This window comes from Mercenaria mercenaria, chromosome 5, assembly GCF_021730395.1.
Source record: "Mercenaria mercenaria strain notata chromosome 5, MADL_Memer_1, whole genome shotgun sequence".
In the NCBI taxonomy this organism is placed as follows: domain Eukaryota; kingdom Metazoa; phylum Mollusca; class Bivalvia; order Venerida; family Veneridae; genus Mercenaria; species Mercenaria mercenaria.
Window position 1 is genome coordinate 51,926,929 of NC_069365.1, and position 23,974 is coordinate 51,950,902.

The 23,974-nt window shown below is 35.0% G+C and overlaps 1 protein-coding gene across 2 annotated transcripts; it reads left to right on the forward strand.

Moving 5' to 3' along the window:
- Window positions 1-12,198: 12,198 nt before the first annotated feature.
- Window positions 12,199-23,668, forward strand: LOC123557204 (uncharacterized). Of its 2 annotated transcripts, XM_045348533.2 has the most exons (8): window positions 12,199-12,415; window positions 12,979-13,115; window positions 16,207-16,334; window positions 17,376-18,395; window positions 19,634-19,746; window positions 21,533-21,730; window positions 22,205-22,367; window positions 22,949-23,668. In XM_045348533.2, the coding sequence occupies exons 1-8, from the start codon at window positions 12,398-12,400 to the stop codon at window positions 23,044-23,046; spliced, it is 1,875 nt and encodes a 624-aa protein (XP_045204468.2). In that variant the 5' UTR covers window positions 12,199-12,397; the 3' UTR covers window positions 23,047-23,668. The 2 variants fall into 2 exon arrangements, with proteins under 2 accessions (XP_045204468.2, XP_053399522.1); XM_053543547.1 differs by lacking the exons at window positions 12,199-12,415; window positions 12,979-13,115 and adding an exon at window positions 15,174-15,192.
- The last annotated feature ends 306 nt before the right edge of the window (window positions 23,669-23,974 follow it).

Genomic DNA, 23,974 nt, shown 5'->3' on the forward strand with positions numbered 1-23,974 from the left:
ACTGGTTCGGAGTTACACTTGTATACAGCCTTTTTCCTAAGCTCTGCACTGAGCCACTGAAAAATTTTACGCTCTTTAAAGACACACTTATAAAATTTGCTGAAGATGTATTAAGTTTCATGTTGTTAAAAATGCAATTTAATCTGAGGCTAGAGTTAAAGAAGAGCACATCTATCATGTCTGCAAACACCACTATATGATGACCGCATTGGTATTGTCATAGGGATATGATATTAATTTACGTAAGTACATGCTTTATAGAATGTAATGTACATGTACTGTTGTAATAGCAGGACCCTTTGACTGAGAGAAACTGAAGTATAGTTAATTCGGTTTGGCAATGCAATACTTTTTTCATGAATATCTAGACACCAATGCTGCTTTATTTCATCGATTATATTATGCAATTCAGTCAAAGTGATAACATATCAAAATTAATGATCCTCTTTGCGAAAGTCTTAGTTGGCTAATTGCAATAAGTTAGCTGGTTCTCGACTTACCAGTTACTTATTACACAGAACGCAAAGTAGAAATACTCCATAGAACTCGGTAGTTCGTGCGGGCTATCTAGACGTCGATCGTGGGAATTGCAATCGGATACCAGATTTTAGTATCATAATGTCTCTGCCTAAAATGAGACCTAAAATGATTGTTTATGGTGTGTAGATGATGCCAATTGCTTTTTGTCAAAGGTCATAGCTGTATTTGAACAGAAATCATTTTACAAGGGCTTTGGACTAAAAACATCAAGTTTTGTCTGGGTGTTCATGGAAAGTTTATAAACTTTGCCGTATAAAGACCATTCTGTTTAGATAATAGGGACTATTGATCAAAAACTTTTTCATCAGGTCACAGGTAAAGAACACAATTTCTTTTGTCAGATAATATTTTGATACAATAATACTGCAAAGAGAAAAGGGCATAACTATTTAAAATGAATTGGCTTTTTGATTTTGAAAAATAATTGCCCGATTTAATAACTGACAAACTTGGTTTGGATATACGTACATTACATTACTCGCGTATGCAGTGTTCCAATATAATAATCCTACTGAAACTGCATCATTGTATTGTTAAGATGTCGAATGTGCTTTACGTTTTGACATATTAGTGATTTTACGTTGCAGAATCCAAAATAAGATATACATTACAACCTCTCCAGAGCGGCCCTCTCTTAAGCAAAAACCTCTCTATAACAACATCATCAAAATTTCCCTAAGCTGAAATATACTATCAAATTTACCTCTCCAGAACAACAACCTCTAAATAACAGTCATTATTTGTATCTCCCGAAGGGTGTTGCTCTACAGAGGTTGCACTGTACACTTTGCACTATAACAATTGCACGGAAATCCTCTTATTTCACCAGGAAGTGCAACCGCGCATTTCGATCGGGTGAAAAATGGTGACATGATGAGGAGCAGAAACCAAACATATGTCAGAATCGGTCGTTCCCTGCTATTTCCCGCGAATATGTAGCCGACATGCATTGCGCTACATTATATATGACATTCATACAGTGTATTTCAGTCTTTGCCTTTATGTAGGCTACATATGAAAAAAAAAACTGTGTTTGGGAAGCAGCTTTAGAGAAGCTATGATGAGAAGCAGATATTTTTTACTTTTCTCAGTCTTGCAATCCTTGTGAACTTATTTCTTAGTAAAAAAGATATAATGAATGAGTGGATGTGGTAGAAATTGTATTTAACTATAACTGGCACTACTGAATGTTGAAATGTCTTTTTTACATTTTCAATGACCATTCTTTCGATACTCAAGCCAGAGCACGATCTAAAGAAGAAACCGAAATGCTGTCGTTACTTTACATGAACTTATACATGTCATCATAAATGAACTTCATGAAAACAGACATTTTTTTCTTCGTTTTGCTTAATTAATTAAGCCATACCGAACATATCTCCGTCCGCTTTCGAGGTTTTACTGTAGAGGTTTGTGTGTTTTTCAACAGTATTTCAGTTACGTAACGGCAGGCAGTTAACCCAACCTGTGTTCCTGAATTCTGTACCAGAAGTTACCTGTTCTCCGTAAGTAACTGCCAACTTCCCCACGTGAATCAGAGGTGGAAGAGGAAATTACTTCAAACATAGTGTATTTTATCAAATTGTCACAGAGAACATACGCCTCGCCCGAGGTCAGAAGATCTGCGTTGTTGTGCTAAGCGACCGGGCTTATTAAGGAGGTAGAGCTAACATTCAGCTCCTGGCATTTTATCACGTACGTGCGTGCACCTGTCATCGCCTCCTTAACACTTGACCAAAGAACCCATCTAACCTTATTGCTTAAATTTGGTGGATTGCAATACACAGGACTGGAGGTAATTGCATATCCAAACTATAATATTGTATTTACAGTTCTTAAATACGATGCTCAATATATTGAGATTGGTAATTGCTCCTATACAACCGTTGTTACGCAAAACTCGTGTAGACACGGTAAACGTTAATTGTACAGTACATACATAGGTTTAAATCACCAGAAAATTCGTAATTTTGGAAATTATTTTATAATTTTTACATAAATGAATGAGGAATTAAATCCCTTTTAGATACATGTAAGTTGTATTTGAATTTATCTCATATTCGCAAAAAACCCGAATCGGCAGCGATGACAATTTCATCGGAAATTTCCTCCACTATTTTGATCTTTCGAGTGTTTGACGCGAGTGGAGATATTACCCATAAGAAAAATAACTCAATATTTCCAAGGATCGCGTCAAATTAGTTGGACTATGTTCATCACCAGCTTGCCAATTGCGTCATAATCCCCCATTCGTTATTTCTCTAATTATTATGTATCAGCATGTACTTCACTGAAAATCTGTTTTTACGCAAATGTGTAAAATATTTATCGCTGGTTAGACATAAAGAACCACTTATTTTCACGAGGTTCTTTAAGGTGCCATGGACTCAAATTTTATAAAAATCATAGATAAAATGAAATAGTGTAACACTCTTTAACACATTGTTAACATTTGCTTTAAAGAAATGAGTTATGCAAATATTGAAGGTATTGCCCTGAAATTTATGTAACCTGTGCAATGACCAAAACCTTAAAATACATGTTATTTTTGCAAGATTTCATATTATATATACATTTTTGATATAAGTCTCTATTATAACTCTATTCCGGAGTATGGTTACACGCAAAATTCATAATTTCACACTCTAAGTATCATTTCCCAAAAAGTTCTATAATGTTCATACACTTTCACAAGTTTTAAATGATTTAATTAGAAAAAAATATCGTGAAAACCTGCAATTCTTCGAGGCTCTGCCACTTCCATGGTATTGTGACGATACTCGTATTATGTTACATCATCATCGACGACGTCTTTTTTAACTGACTGCATGTTTCAACAGTGTTTGGAATTTCTATGTCTAAAAAAGGCTCTTTTTATGCTTATAAACTTGAATATGTTGATGTTGCGTAATGAGTGGCCATATGTCTCAAAAGACCGCTGTCCCTGGCCTACTTTACATACCTTGAAACATTCCCTCTTCATTTTTCGTGTGAACATTTTGTGTATTTCTACTAGAGAAGTCCTTCCCATATGTGGCAAACACATAACTTTGGGATACCGCCGTCTTTTTGAAGCTGTGTGTACTTTAAGTGGTGTGAATACTGATCAGCCTTGCCACAGCTAAAGATAACGTTCGTCCGCAAATAGGTGGCGATGTAAATTGAAAGCCCTCAACACTCGTGGCACACGTAATTCCCCCCCATATCTCAAACAAAGGTACTGTAGTATGTAAATCATCAAAGAAGTACACATCAAAACTTTATTATGCGAAGTAGTAAATACTTTTCGCGGATAGGTACAATTATAAACTTTATAACGGAATATAACTATAAAACATGCATCTTTATGAACGGAAAGTTACAAGCGTGTTCCGTTATTCAGCTGGATTGCGAAAAATCTGATATATCTGCTCCCTAACGTAGCTTTTATAAAGGCGCGAACAAACATAGCTACTTCATCGGTAGCAATAGAGGCAAAGACTGAGTTAATCTATGCTCTTCAGCTGTATGAATAATAAATATAATATATCATAATATATTTCGCCCATAGATTTATGAAAAATAGCAGGGAACGACAGATTTTGGCATGATTTTGGTTTCTGCTCCCCATCATGTCACCATTTTTCACCCGATCGAAATGAGCGGTTACATTTTCTGGTGAAATAAAAAGAGACGACCCTCGTCTGTGTTCCATGTTGTTCCATCACGTAATAAGAAAATAATCTGTAAAAATGTTACCTGAGCTAAAGGGTTCTTGATACAAATTCTGTCCGCTAATAGCATTTGGTCACGTGGTATGGCCATAGTGCTTAAACATGGACTTATTGTACATTTTTGACTGTAGAAATAAACTCTTTCAAGTCTGAAATTCCTTACCATAGTACATGATTATATTGAAAACCTATTTTGTTCATGCAAACATTATGGGCACTTCCTACTGAAAGTACAGACTGCGATAAAACGCTAGCTATATTAGATATTTTCATGAAATTATTTATTTCTCTTTCGTATTACATATACAATAAATATGAATCAAGTCGAAATGAACTATTATCATCATTATACTATGCAGTAAGCATAACAAGTAATGGTCACATATTTCTATACTCTCGAGTAACCAGTTTCCGTTATGATAAGGAAACAGCGTGCAATTTCGTGAATAATAATTGTATAAGCTCAAACTATTTTACTTAGATATAAAGTGAAAATCTTTCCTCGTTTTATCCCTACAGTTTTAAAACGTATTCTATGTTGCTAACTGATGGGCGCTGCCATTTTTAAACATCAACCGGAACTCATTTAGACTGGTAGAACAGTTTTCGTTACCTTTGCGAAATGTTTGAATTAAACGGAATGAAAGGTACTACAATAGCAGAGACCTTATAACATTCGAAATTTATTCGTTTTCTATCACTTTTTATACAAATATACTGTTATAATTGAATTTGCATACACAAATTAACACTCCCTTTGGCCTTGCCAAAGATAGTTGGAGAATACTGCCTGTATTATCGTTTTGCTAGAGGTGGGCTTCAATAAACCTACAGCAATTTTACAAAAAATGTTTACAATGAACAATCTATCATGAATATGACCGTTACCTGTGTATTGACAAAATGCTTTGATTGAAACAAATGAGCATGACCTTCTTATTAACCAACAACAATACTTCAGGATTGTTTACACTGTACAAAAGTCTTTTCGAGTCTCTAGCCATATAAGGTGGTACCTTTTTCTCTCCATTTCGTTAAATTAATTAAAGCTTTTGAACCAGTCTTCCGAGGCCGTGACCTTCTTGTACAAAATGTAAACAATAGGCTGCAACATGCTATTTTAGGGAAACATCGATGTATTATATATAATTTAATGGAAGCAGTAAGGTGCATTATTGCATTAATATGTTTATACTATTTCACGTAAGTACGGGAAGTAAAACTGTTTTCTCCACCTCCAAGTATTACACGGAACATTTTTTGAGTGCAGAAGATGACTTGACGTTTCTGAAGTTGGCTTCCAGGTTATGACGTCAGAAAACAAAACAGTGCGCGAGCTACATGTAAATTTTCCGGTATCACGAAATGAAGGGTATCACAATTTGAGGTTACTCGAGGGTACGAGTTGTCTCTATTCCTCGATACCAGTTCTGGTGATCAAATTAGGATCGAGTTATAATTTCATTGTTTCCACATGAGAAATTTTTATTCAGTAATAGTTTAATCGTATTTTATTGCATATAATTTTCATTTCTACATATACATAACATACAAAATAAATAATCATATATTGAAAAACAAAGAACAGCAAATGGGTTGGACTTAAAGTTATGCCAACATTATAAACAGTCCTCCCCATTTCGTCAGCATTACGTAGATTAAACCCATGACGGAATATATCTTCAAGTGACAGATGGATAAAAAGAAACATAAAGGAAAAACAATTGATTGAGTAATGGATGAAAGGGAAAAAATTGTTATGTGCTGCTCTGTTCTAAACAAAGTTCTACCGACTGACCTCAACCACTCGGCCTCAAATGCGTTTTCTCTTTAATAGGAGGACTTTACAGGGAATAAATGAAATAAATAAATATTAGGTTGGTTTTAATCGACCTGTATTCTTTATGTATGTTTGTACTTCATTAAATATGGTTTGATTTTCTGCGTCGTTCAAGTTAGCTACACCAAAAAGAAGTTTTTCAGAACTTAGTGGATGGAAAGTGTGAGTGTTACGAAACAGCTGAAGCCTATCATTTCTGAATCTGCTGCATTTGAAAAAGAAATTCTATTCCGTTGCCACACTGGCAGTTGGGATCTTCTCTTAAATGATTCGAAAAAAGGTCATTATTCAAATTGCTACACATATTTCTAATTCTGGCATGATGAATTGTGAAAAATCTATCGCCGTGTAAGAAAAATGATGGTACCTCGGGTGGTTTAAACAGTTTTTTTTTTAGATTTGATTTAAATGACGACAGAGTTGGTGAATCGCGAATATTATTCTCAAGTTCATTCCATAGCGCAAGAGATGATGGAATAATAGATCTGGAGTACATTTCTGTGCGTCTAGACAGAGTTACAAAATTGGTGTCGTTTCTTAAGTTATACGGGGTAGTCTCTCCAACTGAACTTGGGAATATATCGTTTAAAAATTCCGGCAATAAGCCGTGCTTATACTTATAAATTAATGTCAATTTTTGTATTTTTCTGCGGTCTGAAAGTGACACCCAGCCGATTTCGTTTAATAACCTTTCAACTGATACGGAACGCGTGAGACCTGTAACTAGTCTAGCTGCTTCATATTGAATTTTATCTAGCGAGTCTTTATCGTATTGTGTACAGCTGTGATAAGAAAATATGGTATCACTGGAATAAATATTACATAAATCTGTATTAATTCGAGTTAGTTGACTTACAGTTTATTTAGTCTGCACTAAATATCATTCTTTCATCCAACAATTGAGCAAGCAGTTTCCCAAAATTATCTCTCATGAATGAAAATGTTGTTAAATGAAATGAAAACGATTAATTAATTTTATATTAATGTAAGAATAGTGACAATACTCGCTACTTCATGCGTAGATATCTGCATAGTCACAGGACCGAGTTAAATCCTCTTCTGGCCCTTAGAGCTCAAGCTTCAGTATACTCCTTGGGCCTCTGCAGATGTCAACGCACGAAACTAGTACACAAACCCTATATTATCACAATTTTATTTATTACCACGTTACCACTAAAACTATCATGACTATTTTCTTTATGAAACTATATATGCAATGCACTAAAGTGAAAGAACTGTCGGTAAAATTAATTTTAATGTACAAACTCTAACAGCCTAATACATGTCTGCCTTTATTATAATATTACTGAAACTACGTGTGTCTCTTTCTTAGTTTAAAAGCATGGTTCGCATAACTTGCTAAATTCCTAAACTTGTATTATCCGAGATAACTTCTGCAAAGGCATTGAGTACATGCGGATTGCTTTTAATATAAATTTACAAGATCATCTTTGTGTTTTACATAACATGCCTTCTGTTGCCATTGCGTGTGTTAAGGATTCATCTCGCGGGGATAACTTTTATTCACAGTGTCCCGTGACTTTGGAACATGGCGGGGGTAAGGGTGAGGTCAGGTGTACCGTAAACTGGTTTTAGCTCCGAAGTGGTGGTTTTGCCGCTGACCATTCCAAGGCGGTGTCCCGCTGTGTTACTTTATGTGTTCGTTTTGTCCTAGTGTGTTTGCCTTGTGTGAGCGTGTTTGTTGGTAGTTGGTCGTGTGCACGTCCGTGTGCCGGGTTAAGGTTTGAGGAGGCAGCTTGTTTGGAACGTGACTTTCTCTGTTGGATACTTATCCTTGTTTTTTTTTTCATTTTAAACATATTTGGTATGGTTCTGTGAAACATGGTCAATATGTGAAAACAAACCCTATTGCGACCCTCTAATTGTGCGCAACCAATTCACACATCGAATGACCGGATGTCACACTCATGAGATTTAGGACAGATACTAATAAAATTACAGCCATGGAATACTTGATAAATGACCACTAAGTTTGTTGTGCGCGAGGACGTAGACTGTTAGTGCATCAAATCACTACTTTAGAATGTTAAACAGAAAAAAATAAAGCGAATATATGTCAATAAGGTAGTGGCAAGGGTTCCAGTAACCTGATATCTAGACAACCGCCTCAATAACTCAGTGTATCCGTTTTGAGTGCGAAATTAGACAGTTAAGTGCCGGTCCATTGCACAACTAGGTCACAGGAGCTAAAAATAGATGTTTTAATTGAACTTTAAAATCTTCTTGTCTGAAACCACAAGGCCTAGGCCTTTGATATTTGGTGTGTAGCATTGCCTAGATGTCCTCTACCAAGTTTTTTTTGGGGTGAAAAGAGGCCCTGCCCGGGGGCCTCAAGTTTTACATAGACTTATATAGGAACAAACTTTAAAAATACTTGGCAATGCTTGGGCCCAGGACTCTCCAACTAATAGGGAGGTTGTACCTGAAGAGTAGATGACCTTAAGTCAAAGGTCAAAGTCACTGTAACCTTTAGTACCATAAAAGCTTATAACTCTGCAATGCTTATGGCTACGAACCTCAAACTTAGTAGAGATGTTGGTCCTGACCAGTAGATGACCACGAGGGCAAAGGTCATGGTCAAGGTCACCATGACCTTTAGTACCAAAATGCTTGATAAATCGGCAATGCTTGGGACTAGGACCTTTAAACTTAATAAAGAGGTTGGTCCTTACCCGTACATGACCCTGCGGGCAAAGGTCAAGGTCACATTAACCTTTAGTACCAAAAACCTTATAACTCCGCATAGCTTGAGTCTAGGACTCTCTAACTTAGTAGGAAGGTTCTTCAAGTGAGTCAGACATTCAATGAACTTTACCATAACCTATTGAACTACTTTCTGTATTTGAAGCTAAGCAATGGAATTTTGACCACTTGTTCTCTTTTTGCATGATAAGAAATTTGCAAAAATCTTCTTGGCCCGACCTGGATTTGAACTCTGGACCTTGAGTTCTCTAAGCGGACACTCTATCACGTCGTAAGGGAGTAGGAGTGCCGTATTATACCTCTACTACACATGGCCCTCTTGCTATCTACAGTATCTTGAAATCACAGCAAAACTTATTTTGCCTTACAGACATATCTTTTGCAGTCATACTTTGTGTCCTGCATATCCTGGGTTTCACTTTTTGTGCCCAAACCACTCGGTATTAAATTTGGTCTTGTCCTTGCGTTCAATCCTGGGGTTCCACACACTGATGACCAATATTTAAAACAGACATTGCAACCACACTTTTACAAGATGATCATTATATATTTATATAGATGTGCCCTAGAAGGAACTTTTGCTATGCTTTAACTTGTTCAGTCTATAAATTGATTAACTGAGCCATCTAACTGCCGAAACTTGTGAGATGCCTCGATGCAGTTCTTATGTATAAGATACGTGTGTTATTAGATTACCTCCTAGACTATGATATATCTTATTACATTTTTATGATTGAATGTAGTGAACTGAGCCAGTCTATTTCCTATGTCCAATATCATAGATAATTTTAACATCATTCCTCTGTGAAAATCTCTAAAATAGACTGGCTTTTATCTCTATGAAATGGGATTAGACAAAAAAGGGGAACAATGTAGAAATATTATTACTATCAGTCTAGTGGCTAGTCTAATCTGTTATTAACTGCATCTCATTTTTTTAAAGAATGCTTTGGGAAAATAGAGGCAATATTCTACTTAAACTTTACTGTATAGCCATAAGTTATACAGATCAATATAATCACACATTTACTAATCCTATACATATCGCACTTTGTTACAAGCTGAAATGTTTTATCTTCTCAAAAAATACTGAGTGATACTTCATTCTTTTTATCAGATTGTTAAAAGTTTTTATTCAATGAATAGACTCGACAGAAACTGAAGCAGCAGGAATAAATCATACGGATACAAATATATCTAAATTGTCTTGCGGTCAAAGCATTGTGCCATTGTTTCTTAAAATCATTTTCGTTTTCCAATCAATGTGAAGTGCAGGAGAACTTGTATGTACTTGCCTCAGGCAAGAGTTGTCCTTCTTTGTGATCACGGATTAGAACTCCAGTTATTGATATAATCGAAACTTTCATAAAATACAAATTTGTTATGTAAATTTGGTTATTTGAAGGATTTTAAAATCAATATCTCGACTTCATTAAATGTGCCGCGCCATGAGAAAACCAACATCGCGCAGTCTGGTCAGGATCCATGCTGTTCGCTTTCAAAGCCTATTGCAATTAGAGAAACCAGTAGCGAACAGCATGGATCCTGACCAGACTGCGCGGATGCGCAGGCTGGTCTGGATCCATGCTGGTCGCAAACCCGCTATGTTGGTTTTCTCATGGCACGGCTCAAATGTGTTTCTGTCTTTGAAAATTTAAATTCTCTCTCTAAACTGAATGTTTTGAAAAGTAAATGTCCTATGACAGTTTTTATCTTTACCTCTTTAAATCTATAAATGACCTTGTCATTGTATACATATCAAACACAAATTTCTGTCGTCTTCGATTACATATTCTGTATTGAATAGAGTATTTGAATTACATTCGCACACATGTACAACGGTTACGACAAAAATCAATTGACTACTACAATCCCATTTCAATACAGTAGTTCTCCTCGTATAAGACAACTTGTCATCCATTCGGCTAGATTCAGTTTTTAGAAATTTTTAAACTTTCGGTTTTGTATATTGGTAATTTATATCATCTGATATTTAACGAATCACAAATAATGGGACTTTAGCATGTAATATTGAAAAAGAGTCCATTTTTTTTAGTTTATCATTGTCATAGCAGAGTAGGCACAGTTCAAATAATTTTAAAACATTATGGAATCGATGATTTATTTAATAAATTCATTTTTAAATCATTTCAAATAAAATGTATACGTAAAAGTCAGTAAGATTACACTTAAGTTCCAATAGCTCTTAGTGTCTTTTAATGCGTCTGTCACATTTTATTTGTTACGCACATAAAACATGTCTCCCTCTTCTTAAATCCTACGACAATTGTTTTCTCATATATTTGCCCAAAAAAAAAAAAAATTGTATTTTGACCGACGTAGTAGAAAATGTATTTGAATCCAGTTTCATAGTTACCTTCCTTTGTAACCCTAACGGTATTAGTTTATTTTTAATATAGAAAGAAGTTATTAAGTAAATATGTGACTATGCATCTTTTTGGATAGGTGTTTTATCACTTTATCTGTTTTAACATAAAATTAAAAGCCTTATGAAATTTTAAATCAGTTTATCGGACTACCTAACAAACTGTTTAGCCTTTAGTCTGCTGGCAATTGATTTTGCCTTTGCGACCAGTGCCGTGCAGGCTGATCATGGTCTGCACTGGTCGTTGTTCAGTCTGTAAATTTTCAGTGAACACCCCTTCAAATGATAAATGGGACTGCCCAATTTGAAAAATAGACAAGCCCATTTTAGAAATTAAGCAGGGTAAAGGTTAATATAATAATATCTACAAGAACAAATGCTATAGAAGCGGACACGAACAACCGTTTACGAACTTTTTCTTGAATTTTCGCAAAATGAGTTAATATGTAGAAACATTAGGGAGTTCTACTGCGTCGAAAGTATTTGTTTTCGGTTTCTTCCGAAGTTTACTGAATATCTAAGAAAAATAATAATTACTAAACTAATAAAAATCTTTCTTTTTTTCGAAACACTTAAGTATCAATCCGACAGTTGCACATCTATATTATCGGTGCCATTATAAATCAGACGATAAAATGACAACATGACAGACTTGCTATTACTACATTCATTTTACTATTCTTGAATTTCAAACCGTTCGTAGATGATAGAATAAACAAATTATTAATTCTTCACTTCTTCACTTATTTGAAAGATTGTGTTACCACCTACTGTGTTCTAAAAAAAATGCGTTATGTCACCACAAGTGTCTGGTATGAAACAAGCAGAAACCAGCGGCTCAATGTTTAATTGAAATAATATCTAACGGATACGTATAAATATTTTCGATATATTAAACACGATCAGATATTGTCCCTGTTTTATAAATATGAAGGTCGCAACAATTTAGATCAGTGTTAAGTCCTTTACAAACGAAACGCTATTTTAAAATGCGTATATAAACATTGAATTTGAAAGCTTTTTACTTGTACACTCTCTACTATTGTTAATCTGTTCAATTATCTGTGTGCGCGTTAAAATTTAAGCTTGTATAATATAAATCATTTTAGAGTGAAAAAAATAAAGTTTAATTTTAACTGAATGGTTTTATGCCACTGATTTCTTTTTTGGCACATTTGGTAAAATATTTCAACGATGGAGCTAGAGGAAAAGGTATGTTTTTAATTTGCTTTTTTACTGCTACTATAACAAGGTACAACGCAGCGGACTCCCCTTGCAGTAACGGGATTTTGATTCATAGTTTTTCATGATCATTTATTATTAGGTTTTGAGATATTGAAATGGTTTTGAGTATTTCTGCGGGATTTGAGATTAACAACTGCTGATGCTGCAGCTGGACTGTAGTATTAAAATATGGTGTATAAATCAAATTCAATTTTGGTGGCAATTGCCTAAACGCGTTTACATGCGTCGATGCTGGGACCACATAATCTGGAACAGTACAGCGTAGGTCGATATGATCGTTATAGAATCGAATACCTGTACTTATATCTGGTAATGGACTGGTACTGGACAAGCAACTGCATGTAATACGCATTAGCAGGCCTTTGAATAACTATTGAACAATATAAATCTTGGTAGTAAAATAAAATCATTATGTATATCTGTTAGAATGCTTGTTAGTTCCTAGATTTATCTGTCTACTACAGTGCCATGTCCGGTCAGCTATGTAATATACATTTATAAATAATTATACAATAAAGTGTTTCTTGTAGACTTCACAGCCGCAAAGAAGTATATTCAGAATAGTACGAAGACGAAAGACTAGGTTGGTTTACTTGGGTTTACTTCTTCTTGTGTTGGCAATGGTTGTTCTGCTGTGTTATCTTACATACATGGTTCAGAAACTGAGGTAAGTATGTTGAAGATCACTTATCTGATAAATGAACGTGCTATATGTATGCCTGTTTTATCTTAGCTACAATCATGGCTAGTATATCGAAGGATATGAACGTGCTATATATGCCTGTTTTATCTTACCTACATGGTTGGTATATCGAAGGTCACTTGTGTGATATATGAACGTGCTCTATATGCTTGTTTTCTTTTACAAACATGGTTCAAACTGACTAAGTATATCAAAGGTCGCTTGTCTGATATATGAATGTGCTATATATGCTCGTCTTATATTACATACATGGTTCAAAACTAAGTATAGCAAAGGTCGCTTGTCTGAACGTGCTATATATATTTGCTCGTTTTATATTAAATATATGGTTCGAAAACTTAGGTTAGTATATCGAAGGTCGCTTGTCTGATATATGAACGTGCTATATATGCTCGTTTTATATTAAATATATGGTTCGAAAACTTAGGTTAGTATATCGAAGGTCGCTTGTCTGATATATAAACGTGCTATATATGCTCGTTTTATATTAAATATATGGTTCGAAAACTTAGGTTAGTATATCAAAGGTCGCTTGTCTGATATATGAACGTGCTATATATGCTCGTTTTATATTAAATATATGGTTCGAAAACTTAGGTTAGTATATCAAAGGTCGCTTGTCTGATATATGAACGTGCTATATATGCTCGTTTTATATTAAATATATATGGTTCGAAAACTTAGGTTAGTATATCGAAGGTCGCTTGTCTGATATATGAACGTGCTATATATGCTCGTTTTCTTTTCCATACATGGTTCAAAACTGACTAAGTATATCAAAGGTCGCTTGTCTTATATACAATGTATGAACGTGCTATATATGCTCGTTTTATATTACATATATGGTTCGAAAACTTAGGTTAGTATATCGAAGGTCGCTTGTCTGATATATGAACGTGCTATATATGCTTGATTTATATTACATATATGGTTCGAAAACTTAGGTTAGTATATCGAAGGTCGCTTGTCTGATATATAAACGTGCTATATATGCTCGTTTTCTTTATATCAAACGTCGCTTGTCTTATATATGAACGTGCTATATTTGCTCGTTTTATATTACATACATGGTTCAAAACTGACTAAGTATATCACAGGTCGCTTGTCTGATATATGAACGTGCTATATATATGCTCGTTTTATATTACATACATGGTTCGAAAACTGAGGTTAGTATATCGAAGGTCGCTTGTCTGATATATGAACGTGCTATATATGCTCGTTTTATATTACATATATGGTTCGAAAACTTAGGTTAGTATATCGAAGGTCGCTTGTCTGATATATGAACGTGCTATATATGCACGTTTTATATTACATATATGGTTCGAAAACTTAGGTTAGTATATCGAAGCTCGCTTGTCTGATATATGAACGTGCTATATATGCTTGTTTTATATTACATATATGGTTCAAAACTGACTAAGTATATCAAAGGTCGCTTGTCTGATATATGAACGTGCTATATATGCTCGTTTTATATTACATATATGGTTCGAAAACTTAGGTCAGTATATCGAATGTCGCTTGTCTGATATATGAACGTGCTATATATGCTTGATTTATATTACATATATGGTTCGAAAACTTAGGTCAGTATATCGAATGTCGCTTGTCTGATATATGAACGTATGTCGCTTGTCTGATATATGAACGTGCTATATATGCTCGTTTTATATTACATATATGGTTCGAAAACTTAGGTCAGTATATCGAATGTCGCTTGTCTGATATATGAACGTGCTATATATGCTCGTTTTATATTGCATATATGGTTCGAAAACTTAGGTCAGTATATCGAATGTCGCTTGTCTGATATATGAACGTGCTATATATGCTCGTTTTATATTACATATATGGTTCGAAAACTTAGGTCAGTATATCGAATGTCGCTTGTCTGATATAGGAACGTGCTATATATGCGCGTTTTATATTACATATATGGTTCGAAAACTTAGGTTAGTATATCGAAGGTCGCTTGTCTAATATATACGTGCTATATATTCTTGTTTTATGTTACATACATGGTTCAGAAACTGAGGTTACTACATCGAAGGTCGCTTGTCTGGTGTAGGAACGTGCTACATATGTTTGTTATAATTTCACTTTGAATTTTAGTGTAATACATGTATAAACTTCGCATTTCTAACTGTGTTAAATATATTGTGGCTCAGACTTTTTTTTTCAATGGCCATATTTTGGATAAAAATGCGTAAATCCATTTCTGGCACACACATACGCACACACGCACGCCCACGGCTTGATGCATGACATGTGTAATACATTGCACCGATAAATCAAAAGGCAGCCGGCCCATTCAATTTATATGTCACCTTAGTAAAATAATAAAATGTTTTATGAAATACAGTATCAATAATCGAAATCAGCAAACAACCCGCCACAGAGAGGACAGGTACGCTTCACGGGCTACAATGCATTTGCTTGCGAAATGTTGAGCAATTTATAGTGGTATTTTATATTTCTGTCAACTCAGCCACGAAGTTTCTATAACTTGTGATTGAAATATAGTAAAATGATATCGTAAAAAAGATGCTCTGTTTTAAATATCTGCTGAGTCCGTTTCATGGGGATGTTTGGTATCTGTGATTTATGAAAAGATCATACCGCGACACATCTCGACAACTAAACACTGATATTTGATGATACCTTTTACAACGAGTGGCATTTTGCAAATATATGAACTCGTGTTTTCATTATATTTCAAGCAAATTTCGAGGTTTTTATGGAATAAATCAGCCTTGGTGTCCATTTGAACCTTTAAACTAGAATCAAATTCTTATTTATGAATTCTTTACCAATAATCAATTTTAGTTAAAGGACACCGTTTAGTCTACTTGCCAGTTTTAATAACTATGTGAAATTAAATTCATTTTTACCACAAATAACTAAACTTTCCGTAGCATAAGACAGAGCATAATTAAATGTTGAAATTTTACATTTAATGCACGAAATACTTTTACAGCTATAGGCCACCTACTGTATATTAATGGTTTCTCCTATTGAAACAGACAACCAAAAACACTATGCATTTTAGTGCTTCTAGTTCGTCATCGACCAGAGATGAGGTTTCCCCATCCGCTGAACAGCTAGTAAGCGACAGTGGCGATCCTGATGAACTTCCGGAACAAATGTCAGAATCACAAAAGTTTTTCCTAAGTATTGGTACGAACCGGTCAATTTCTAATACATACTTGTAATCTGTTGGTAGTAACATAGTCTCCATATTTATAGTTTTTGAAGAATTGCTTTAAAGCTACTGGAGTAATTTTCTTGATAAAAGTATTCAAATAGTATTTTATTTTTAACAGATACTGCCTAACAATATTTGATCACTTCAGTTAAATAAATAAATAAATAAATAAAACATTTTTCCCTTCTAACAGTATTTTAACAATTTAGTGTAATACACTAAGTGTTTTCCTTCTAACAATATCATATTTGAACAATTTAGTGAGATACACTCAACTATTTTTCCTGTTAATAGTGCTTGAATAAAAAGTATCAAAAGATGCTTGCACATCATTTTTGTGCTTTACATATCGATCCTTTTCTACCATGACCTATGTAAAGACTTCACCTACTGACAATAATGTTTATCTTTACTGGTCGGCAACCCGCCCGCTTCACTCAGTGGGTAGAGCGTCGGTCTACGGATCGCGGGGTCGCGAGTTCGATCCTCGGGTGGGGCGTATGTTCTGCGTGACTATTTGATAAACGACATTTTGTCTGAAATCATTAGTACTCCACCTCTGATTCATGTGGGGAAGTTGGTAGTTACTTGCGGAGAACAGGTTTGTACTGGTACAGAATCCAAGAACACTGGAACTGCCCGCTACATGACTGAAATATTGTTGAAAAACGGCGTTAAACCCCAAAAAACAAAAACAAACTGGTCGGCAACTTTGGACATAGATTATAGATTAACAGTGAGGGCTTGTTTATAATGGTAGGTTAAAATACTAAAGTGAGCCGTTCTAAGGCGGTGCCTCGCTGTGTTTCTTCATATGTTTATGCTGTACTTGTTGTCTATACGTTTATCTCAGTCAATGTAATTTGGCCTAGATGCCAGTCATATTAACACTGCTGTAAGCTATCGGTTTGGAGGAGCTGCGTCTTTTGAACATCACTATTGCAATAAGATCCTTTTCCTTGTTCTATTTATTTCAGTTACACATTTTTACATTGCATTATTTTTATTTACAGGAATAAGACAGGAACGTCCAGTACAAGGTTGCTCTGAAACCCAACTTAAACTTTCTTTCCCGAACATCGATTATGCTTTCCTTGGTTATGATATGTACAGAGGTTATCCTCTTGCAGACTCCCATGACCCTGGATTCACCAACCCCATTTTCAGGGCCGATTACTCTGAAAAGCATCAGTCGGCAGACTGTAGATACAGCATTCCCAACGGTTTCGTTGCAATTTCTGATGTATCATGCGTGGCGTCTTTTTCATCAACGGTGATAGAAACAAAAGAAGAACTTGTAAAAACTTTGTCAACGATGGCTGAATTCAGTCTTGGTTCTGCAAAGGCGGAATTTTCAACAAGTTTTGGATATAAGAAAACGACAAGTTCATTAGCACAAGGAAACTCCGTGTTTATAGTATCATCCGCTCATTGTGACTATTACTTTGTGAAGATTCGTAAAGAAACACCACCAACTTTTGATGATGGTTTTCTGATATGGCTAAGCAAATTGGACATTACCGACACAAATACAACTTATCTTGAATTTTTGGATAGGTACGGTACCCACTTCATAACTGAGGCAACATTTGGTGCTAGATTTTCAAATGAATATAAAATGAAATCCGACTACTATCAATCAGTAAAAGACACAAAGTACAGTGCAAGTGTGCGAGCCAGTTACTCTGGCAAGAAAAGTATCGGTGCTGGGTTTAACTTGGAGACGGGACAGCGGGAAGCTGCCAGCGAATTCACTGAAAATGTAGAAACTCGTACGATCACAGTGGGAGCGGCTCCGCCGTCAAACGGAGATGCGCTGACTTGGGCATCTGAAGTGCAGCAAAACCCTGTTCCCTCAAGGTACACTCTCGAGCCGATTGAAAACCTGTTTGTCAAAGAGTTTGTTGGTCCACTTGGAATTGATTATGAAATGATACGCTTTAACTTGATGAAGTACAAGGATGACTACAAGCGGTATCGGGAACAACAAAGTCCCGACTTTACTCTTGGAAACAATCAAAACAACGAAATAGGTAAATACTTATATAACGAAACAGGTAAAGATAAATTAAACAAACTCTTTAAGATTAGCTAGCATTTATCGTAAAATGACGGTGAGCTGAATAAACAAAAAATAATCAATGTAAACTGTACATAAAATTAAAAAATACCTACCAAGATCGATTACAATATACAAATACGAGTAATAAAGATAAATAAATTTTAGTCTCTCACCTTGTGTTCCATATACATGTATGGTACTTTTTCATATCTTATGTCGGCATATTCTCACATCGGTGTCATGGCTCATAAATTAGCTCTAGCTGTGTTATGAACCGATCGGTTCTAGAGAAATGTTAAGTATGTTCGTTGCCGAAGGAATTAACAACAAAACGTGCGTTATCTCCTTATTGTTCTCCATCTACACACCACATTTCATGAAGAAATATCGGGTATTTTTGTTGTCAGTTTTCGGATGGACGAACTGACGAGATGCAAACTACACCAGGCTAAAAATACCCAGTTAGAAATATAAAAATAAATCATACGTTCATAAGTTAATACAAAATTTCATAACTACTATTCATTAACAATTGTTTTACTGCAATTTCCAATGTACATTTTGTTTAAAAACGCAAACGCTTCTTTCAATAAAGTAAGTTATCAATTAATTATCATGACAATATAAATCAAGAAAATGATTGATTGGGCGCTCAAATAGCAGGACATGCACACACATATATAAAAAAGATTTGATTTACCACTATACTGAACAAAAGCGTGTAGGATTACACGAGGGCGGATTTTGGCCTTTAACTCTTTGCCTTTGGCCCTTACCCTCTAAATGCCTATAATGAACTTGCCCATCTTTCAATTTGGACAGTACCATTGACTGCTAAAAGGAGTGCTTACCATAAACATACTGACTGAATGGCGAACAAGTGCAGATCTTGATCAGACCGCACGGACGTGCAGACGATCAAGATCTACACTGGTCGCAAATGCAGAATTAATCGTGTCCAGCATGATAAGGGCTAATAAGCATTTATTTTTTGGTTCTGAAAAAACGTACGCAAGACTACATTATAAAATATGATCACTACATTTGTATAACATAACTTTTGCATAAATAATTCATTTCTAAGATCTCCGAAAATGATTTAGGTGTATAGTTACTTTCGAAATATGTATATTAACTAATTAAAACATCTGATTATTCAGTTACCTTCTATTTTCATATTGTCAATATCTACATGTATATGATTTACAGTTCTGTGGGAGGTGAAACAGACGCTGCATATCAAGGGTGGCGGCATTCAAGGAACATGGGGTGTAGCAGAATTCTGTCCGCAAGGATCCTTTGCAATCGGATATAATCTTAAGGTAAGGTATAGATCTGCCAAGCAGGACACACGAGTTCGCAAATCTCCTTGACTGTAAATGAACCTTAGTGTCTCCACTTACCTAGTTTTACGCATCTACTGTTGTATACACTGGGAAAACGTTATTCAGCTGATATATAACCCAATACTTACTCAGCAGGTAAATTTGACGGCTTCCACCTTTGATCTAATGTTTTATTAGAGAATGATGTATTTATTCTGTCCCTCAAATATTTATGAAATTTTCATTTATTCATTATTGGTGATGTTTTATATATTTTTGACATTATCAGTATCAATCTATAACACTGTTTTTTATTAGAAGGAACTCTTAGAATCGGTAAGACACACTTGGCTGAGCAATTGACCTCGAAAGCTGTTGTCATTACAGGCTGGCCAATCAAACTCCGTGACCTTAGAAATAACCTCTGACGGTAAAATTATTCTTTCCTAATTGAGGAGACTTTCTGGCTGAACGCGCTCTGTGGATTATATACATGACATATTACTAAACTCGAGGATGGAAAAGTGGCTTTGTTGAAACATGCCAATAACCTTATTTGTCACAAATGTTAACATACGTCGTTATCTTCGAATGCATGGTCAATATGTGAAAACAAACCCCACTGCGACCCTCTAATTGTCCGCAATTAATTCATGCATCAAATGGTACACTACATGGACTGACCGGGTCAATGTGTATAGCCAGTTTTGTTTTCTTAATTGCCGTATACAGTGCAACCTCTGTAGAGCAACACCCTTTGGGAGATACAAATATTGACTGTTATGTAGAGGTTGTTGTTCTGGAGAGGTAAATTTGATAGTATATTTCAGCTTAGGGAAATTTTGATGATGTTGTTATAGAGAGGTTTTTGCTGAGGAGAGGGCCGCTCTGGAGAGGTTGTACTGTATACTCAACTGAAAGTGATAACGGATTTTCTTTGTTGTTGGATTTAACAACTTATGTTAGCGTAAATACTTTGGAAAATGCGGACTTGACATTTTAGGCAGTAGAAAACAACATTGGGTTTTTTTTTCAATTTTTTTTTTATTATTTTTGTACAGAAATAAACGCATCATTGGTGCAAATTGTAACGCCGCCGGGGGCGCTTAAACGGAAGGATACGGAATGTCAATAAGGTAGAATGGTATTGTCCTTGTGTCCGATCCTGGAGTTCCACACACTAATGACCAATATTTAAAACAGACATTGCAACCAAAATTTTACAAGATGATCGTTATATATTTATATAGATGTGCCCTAGAAGGAACTTTTGCTATCCTTTAACTTGTCATTATTATTTTGATTCAGTTCTGCTCGTCGGTTCTTAAGACGTGTTCAATGCGCATTCTTTTAAACAGTAAAAATAAACCATGCGATCAAAATATGATGACAAAATTATACATTTGCTTGAATGTTATAGAAATAGTGAGACAGCATCAGCTTTTGTCTTTGTAACGTCAGCGGTATTTATACGGTCATTAGCAACATGAAATACATACTCGAGTTTTGTATTTCGTATCAACGTATAATCTTTTAGTTTTTGAAAGCTAATATATGTCAAATTGCCAACGATGGCCGCCGACTTTGGTTTTAGATGGATAACAGCGAATTAACTGTACATTTTCTTATCTGATTTGATTTTTTTTTCAAATATTTTGATATCAGAAAGCAGTGTACGTAATATTTTGCAATACTGAATATGTAGTAATGTATTATTATAAAATGTTATTAACTGAAAACAAAATGTATTTTTTTTGTGTTCTATTGTTTATATTTTTGCCAGATTGAACCCGACCAAGGAAAAGGTGATGATACGGGCTTGAATGCTATTAAACTTATCTGTGCAGATCAATATGGCTTCATTCGTGGCAATGAAATTACATCGACACAGGCAATTTGGGGAAGTTACAGAAAAGAAAATAAACTTTGTCCAAAAAGTGGAAAAACCGTCTACTTCCTTACACGATATTCTCTGCAAATGGTAATCCGATAATCGTACTTATATAAAACACATTTTACCAAATCCACACGTGTCCTGTCTATTTCCTTAAAAGAGGGAAAGCTTGTTTTAACAATTGTAAAGACATGAATTGCTGATCTCAAAAAGAGACTATAATCATTTCATTTTGCTATATTACTGGACAAAGTTTAGCAAGTGATGGTTCCCTTTTAATCATACATATATACAACGAACGTTTATAAATTCCAAACCAGTCTGGACTATTTAAATCAAAGGAGCATGAAGATAAGTCAGTTATATCTCCGAATAGTTCTGCATGGTGATAATAGAATTATGGGGAGATTTGAAGAAAAAAAACCATTTACAAATCCCTCACAGGTCTATAAACACCATGCAGACCTATTCCTCGAACAATAACTGTTACTTACATGGGAAAAAATAACGTTGATACCACTTGCATTTATAAAGATATTACTTTATTTTAAATTTCTACAGCATGACTGGGATCACATAGCAGCATCTTTTGTAACATTCAAGTGCCAAGATTTAAATAAAACTAAAGAAGAGCTACAGCTGGAGATATTTCCAGGACATGGTGAACCTTGGGGCAGATACTGGGGCACGAGCGATTCGTGCCCTATTGGGACAGCTATATGCGGTATGTAGCATTGTTTTAATACATTCGTTTTACGTATTGCATACTCTGCAAAGACAACATTCTGCTCTTTAGACAGCTTGTAAAAGAACCGTGTCTCCTCCTTATATCTTGGGTACCTATGCTAACTGGACGCAAGGATTACTAAGTTTACCAGTTTTATGACTATATTCAACGGATTTTTTTTCATGTCATTAGAATGTCTGAAGAAGCTCTGAATGATGTAAAAATGGTCTATTAAAGTTTCTAGTGTTAACTTTAGCAATATGTATTGCAAAATATTTTGCCTTTACTGAAGAATTATCTTCGAAATGTGCATGGGTTTGAAGTTGATGCAGGAATTTCTTATGTACATATTTTCACCATTTATTGAAAATGACCTAAATGTCGTGCAGTTTCAGAAAGTCTGTCATAACTTTATCGAAGATGTTTAGAGATGTGTAAGCTAATAATTCCTTTAAAATTTTTTGCAGAATTATAAACATTTCAATGTAAACTAATGGGAGAAAAAACTGTTGAATCATACATAAAAAACATTGAATTATGTTACAGATAAATTTATATGAAGTGAAGATATATTTCAGGTCTCAAAACAAAGGTTGAGAAGCAGCAAGATAAAGGCCACGACTCTGCATTGAATGATGTGAAGTTCTTTTGCTGCGGTCGTGACGTCATCAATTAAGAAAAAGGACCTTAACTCAAAAAATTATATTGTTCTTGAAATAGGGAGGTTTTTGCGTGATGACGAACATTTTTCTAGAAATAGCAATCTTTTTTGCCGAAAAATAATTGAATTTTGAGAAATTCAAAGAATAAAACTATTGAAAGGATCCTATACGTATTACCAGACTTGATGAATAATTCAAATACAAACTGTAACATCTCACATACTATAACATTTACAGAAACAAGGAGGAGTATCCAACAGGAAAAGCCACGTTTTAAAAACGCAGCGTCCCCAAACGCACACACGACCAACACACGCACACCACACACACACACAAAGCAAACATAAACATATAAAGAAACACAGTGGGGCACCGCCTTGGAACGGTCAGTGGCAAAACCACCACTGGGGAGCTTCAACCGGTTTATGGTGCACCTAACCTCACTCTTAAAGAAGAAGTCAAGGAACAGAAATAGAAGTCAAGGAACAATTTCATTCTTTTTTTGTCTTGGTTTTTAGATTATTCCATATTCAGAATAGAGAATTGACATTATACATGTATTGAAAGCATATGTAAAGACATTTATATATTTTTTAAATATAAGTGATTTTTTAGTCAATTTGGAAATACAGCCAAGCCATTTCTTCTAAAATCACCAATCCGAAACAATACACAACTCGCGTGAAATGACAATTTCTTTATAGATTTTTTGTTAATAAATACCGTCTAGTGTAATCGGACGAAAGAAAATGAGGTCTACCATTTAAATTTTGAATGAAATAAGCCGTCAATGGAAATGCATTCCTGTGCTTTATTTGACATGATCTGGGTTATTATTTGTCTTCTATTATCTTCATAGATTTTTTTCTACTTCAATGGATAAAACATAAGAGAAAATGCTAGTTTAACGACTTATCCACTACCACACAAAAGCTAATGACA

Coding starts and splice junctions, on each gene's coding strand:
- LOC123557204 (XM_045348533.2), top strand. Junction 21,731..22,204: donor CACGATATTCTCTGCAAATG/GTAATCCGATAA, acceptor AAATTTCTACAG/CATGACTGGGATCACATAGC. Junction 22,368..22,948: donor TATTGGGACAGCTATATGCG/GTATGTAGCATT, acceptor GATATATTTCAG/GTCTCAAAACAAAGGTTGAG.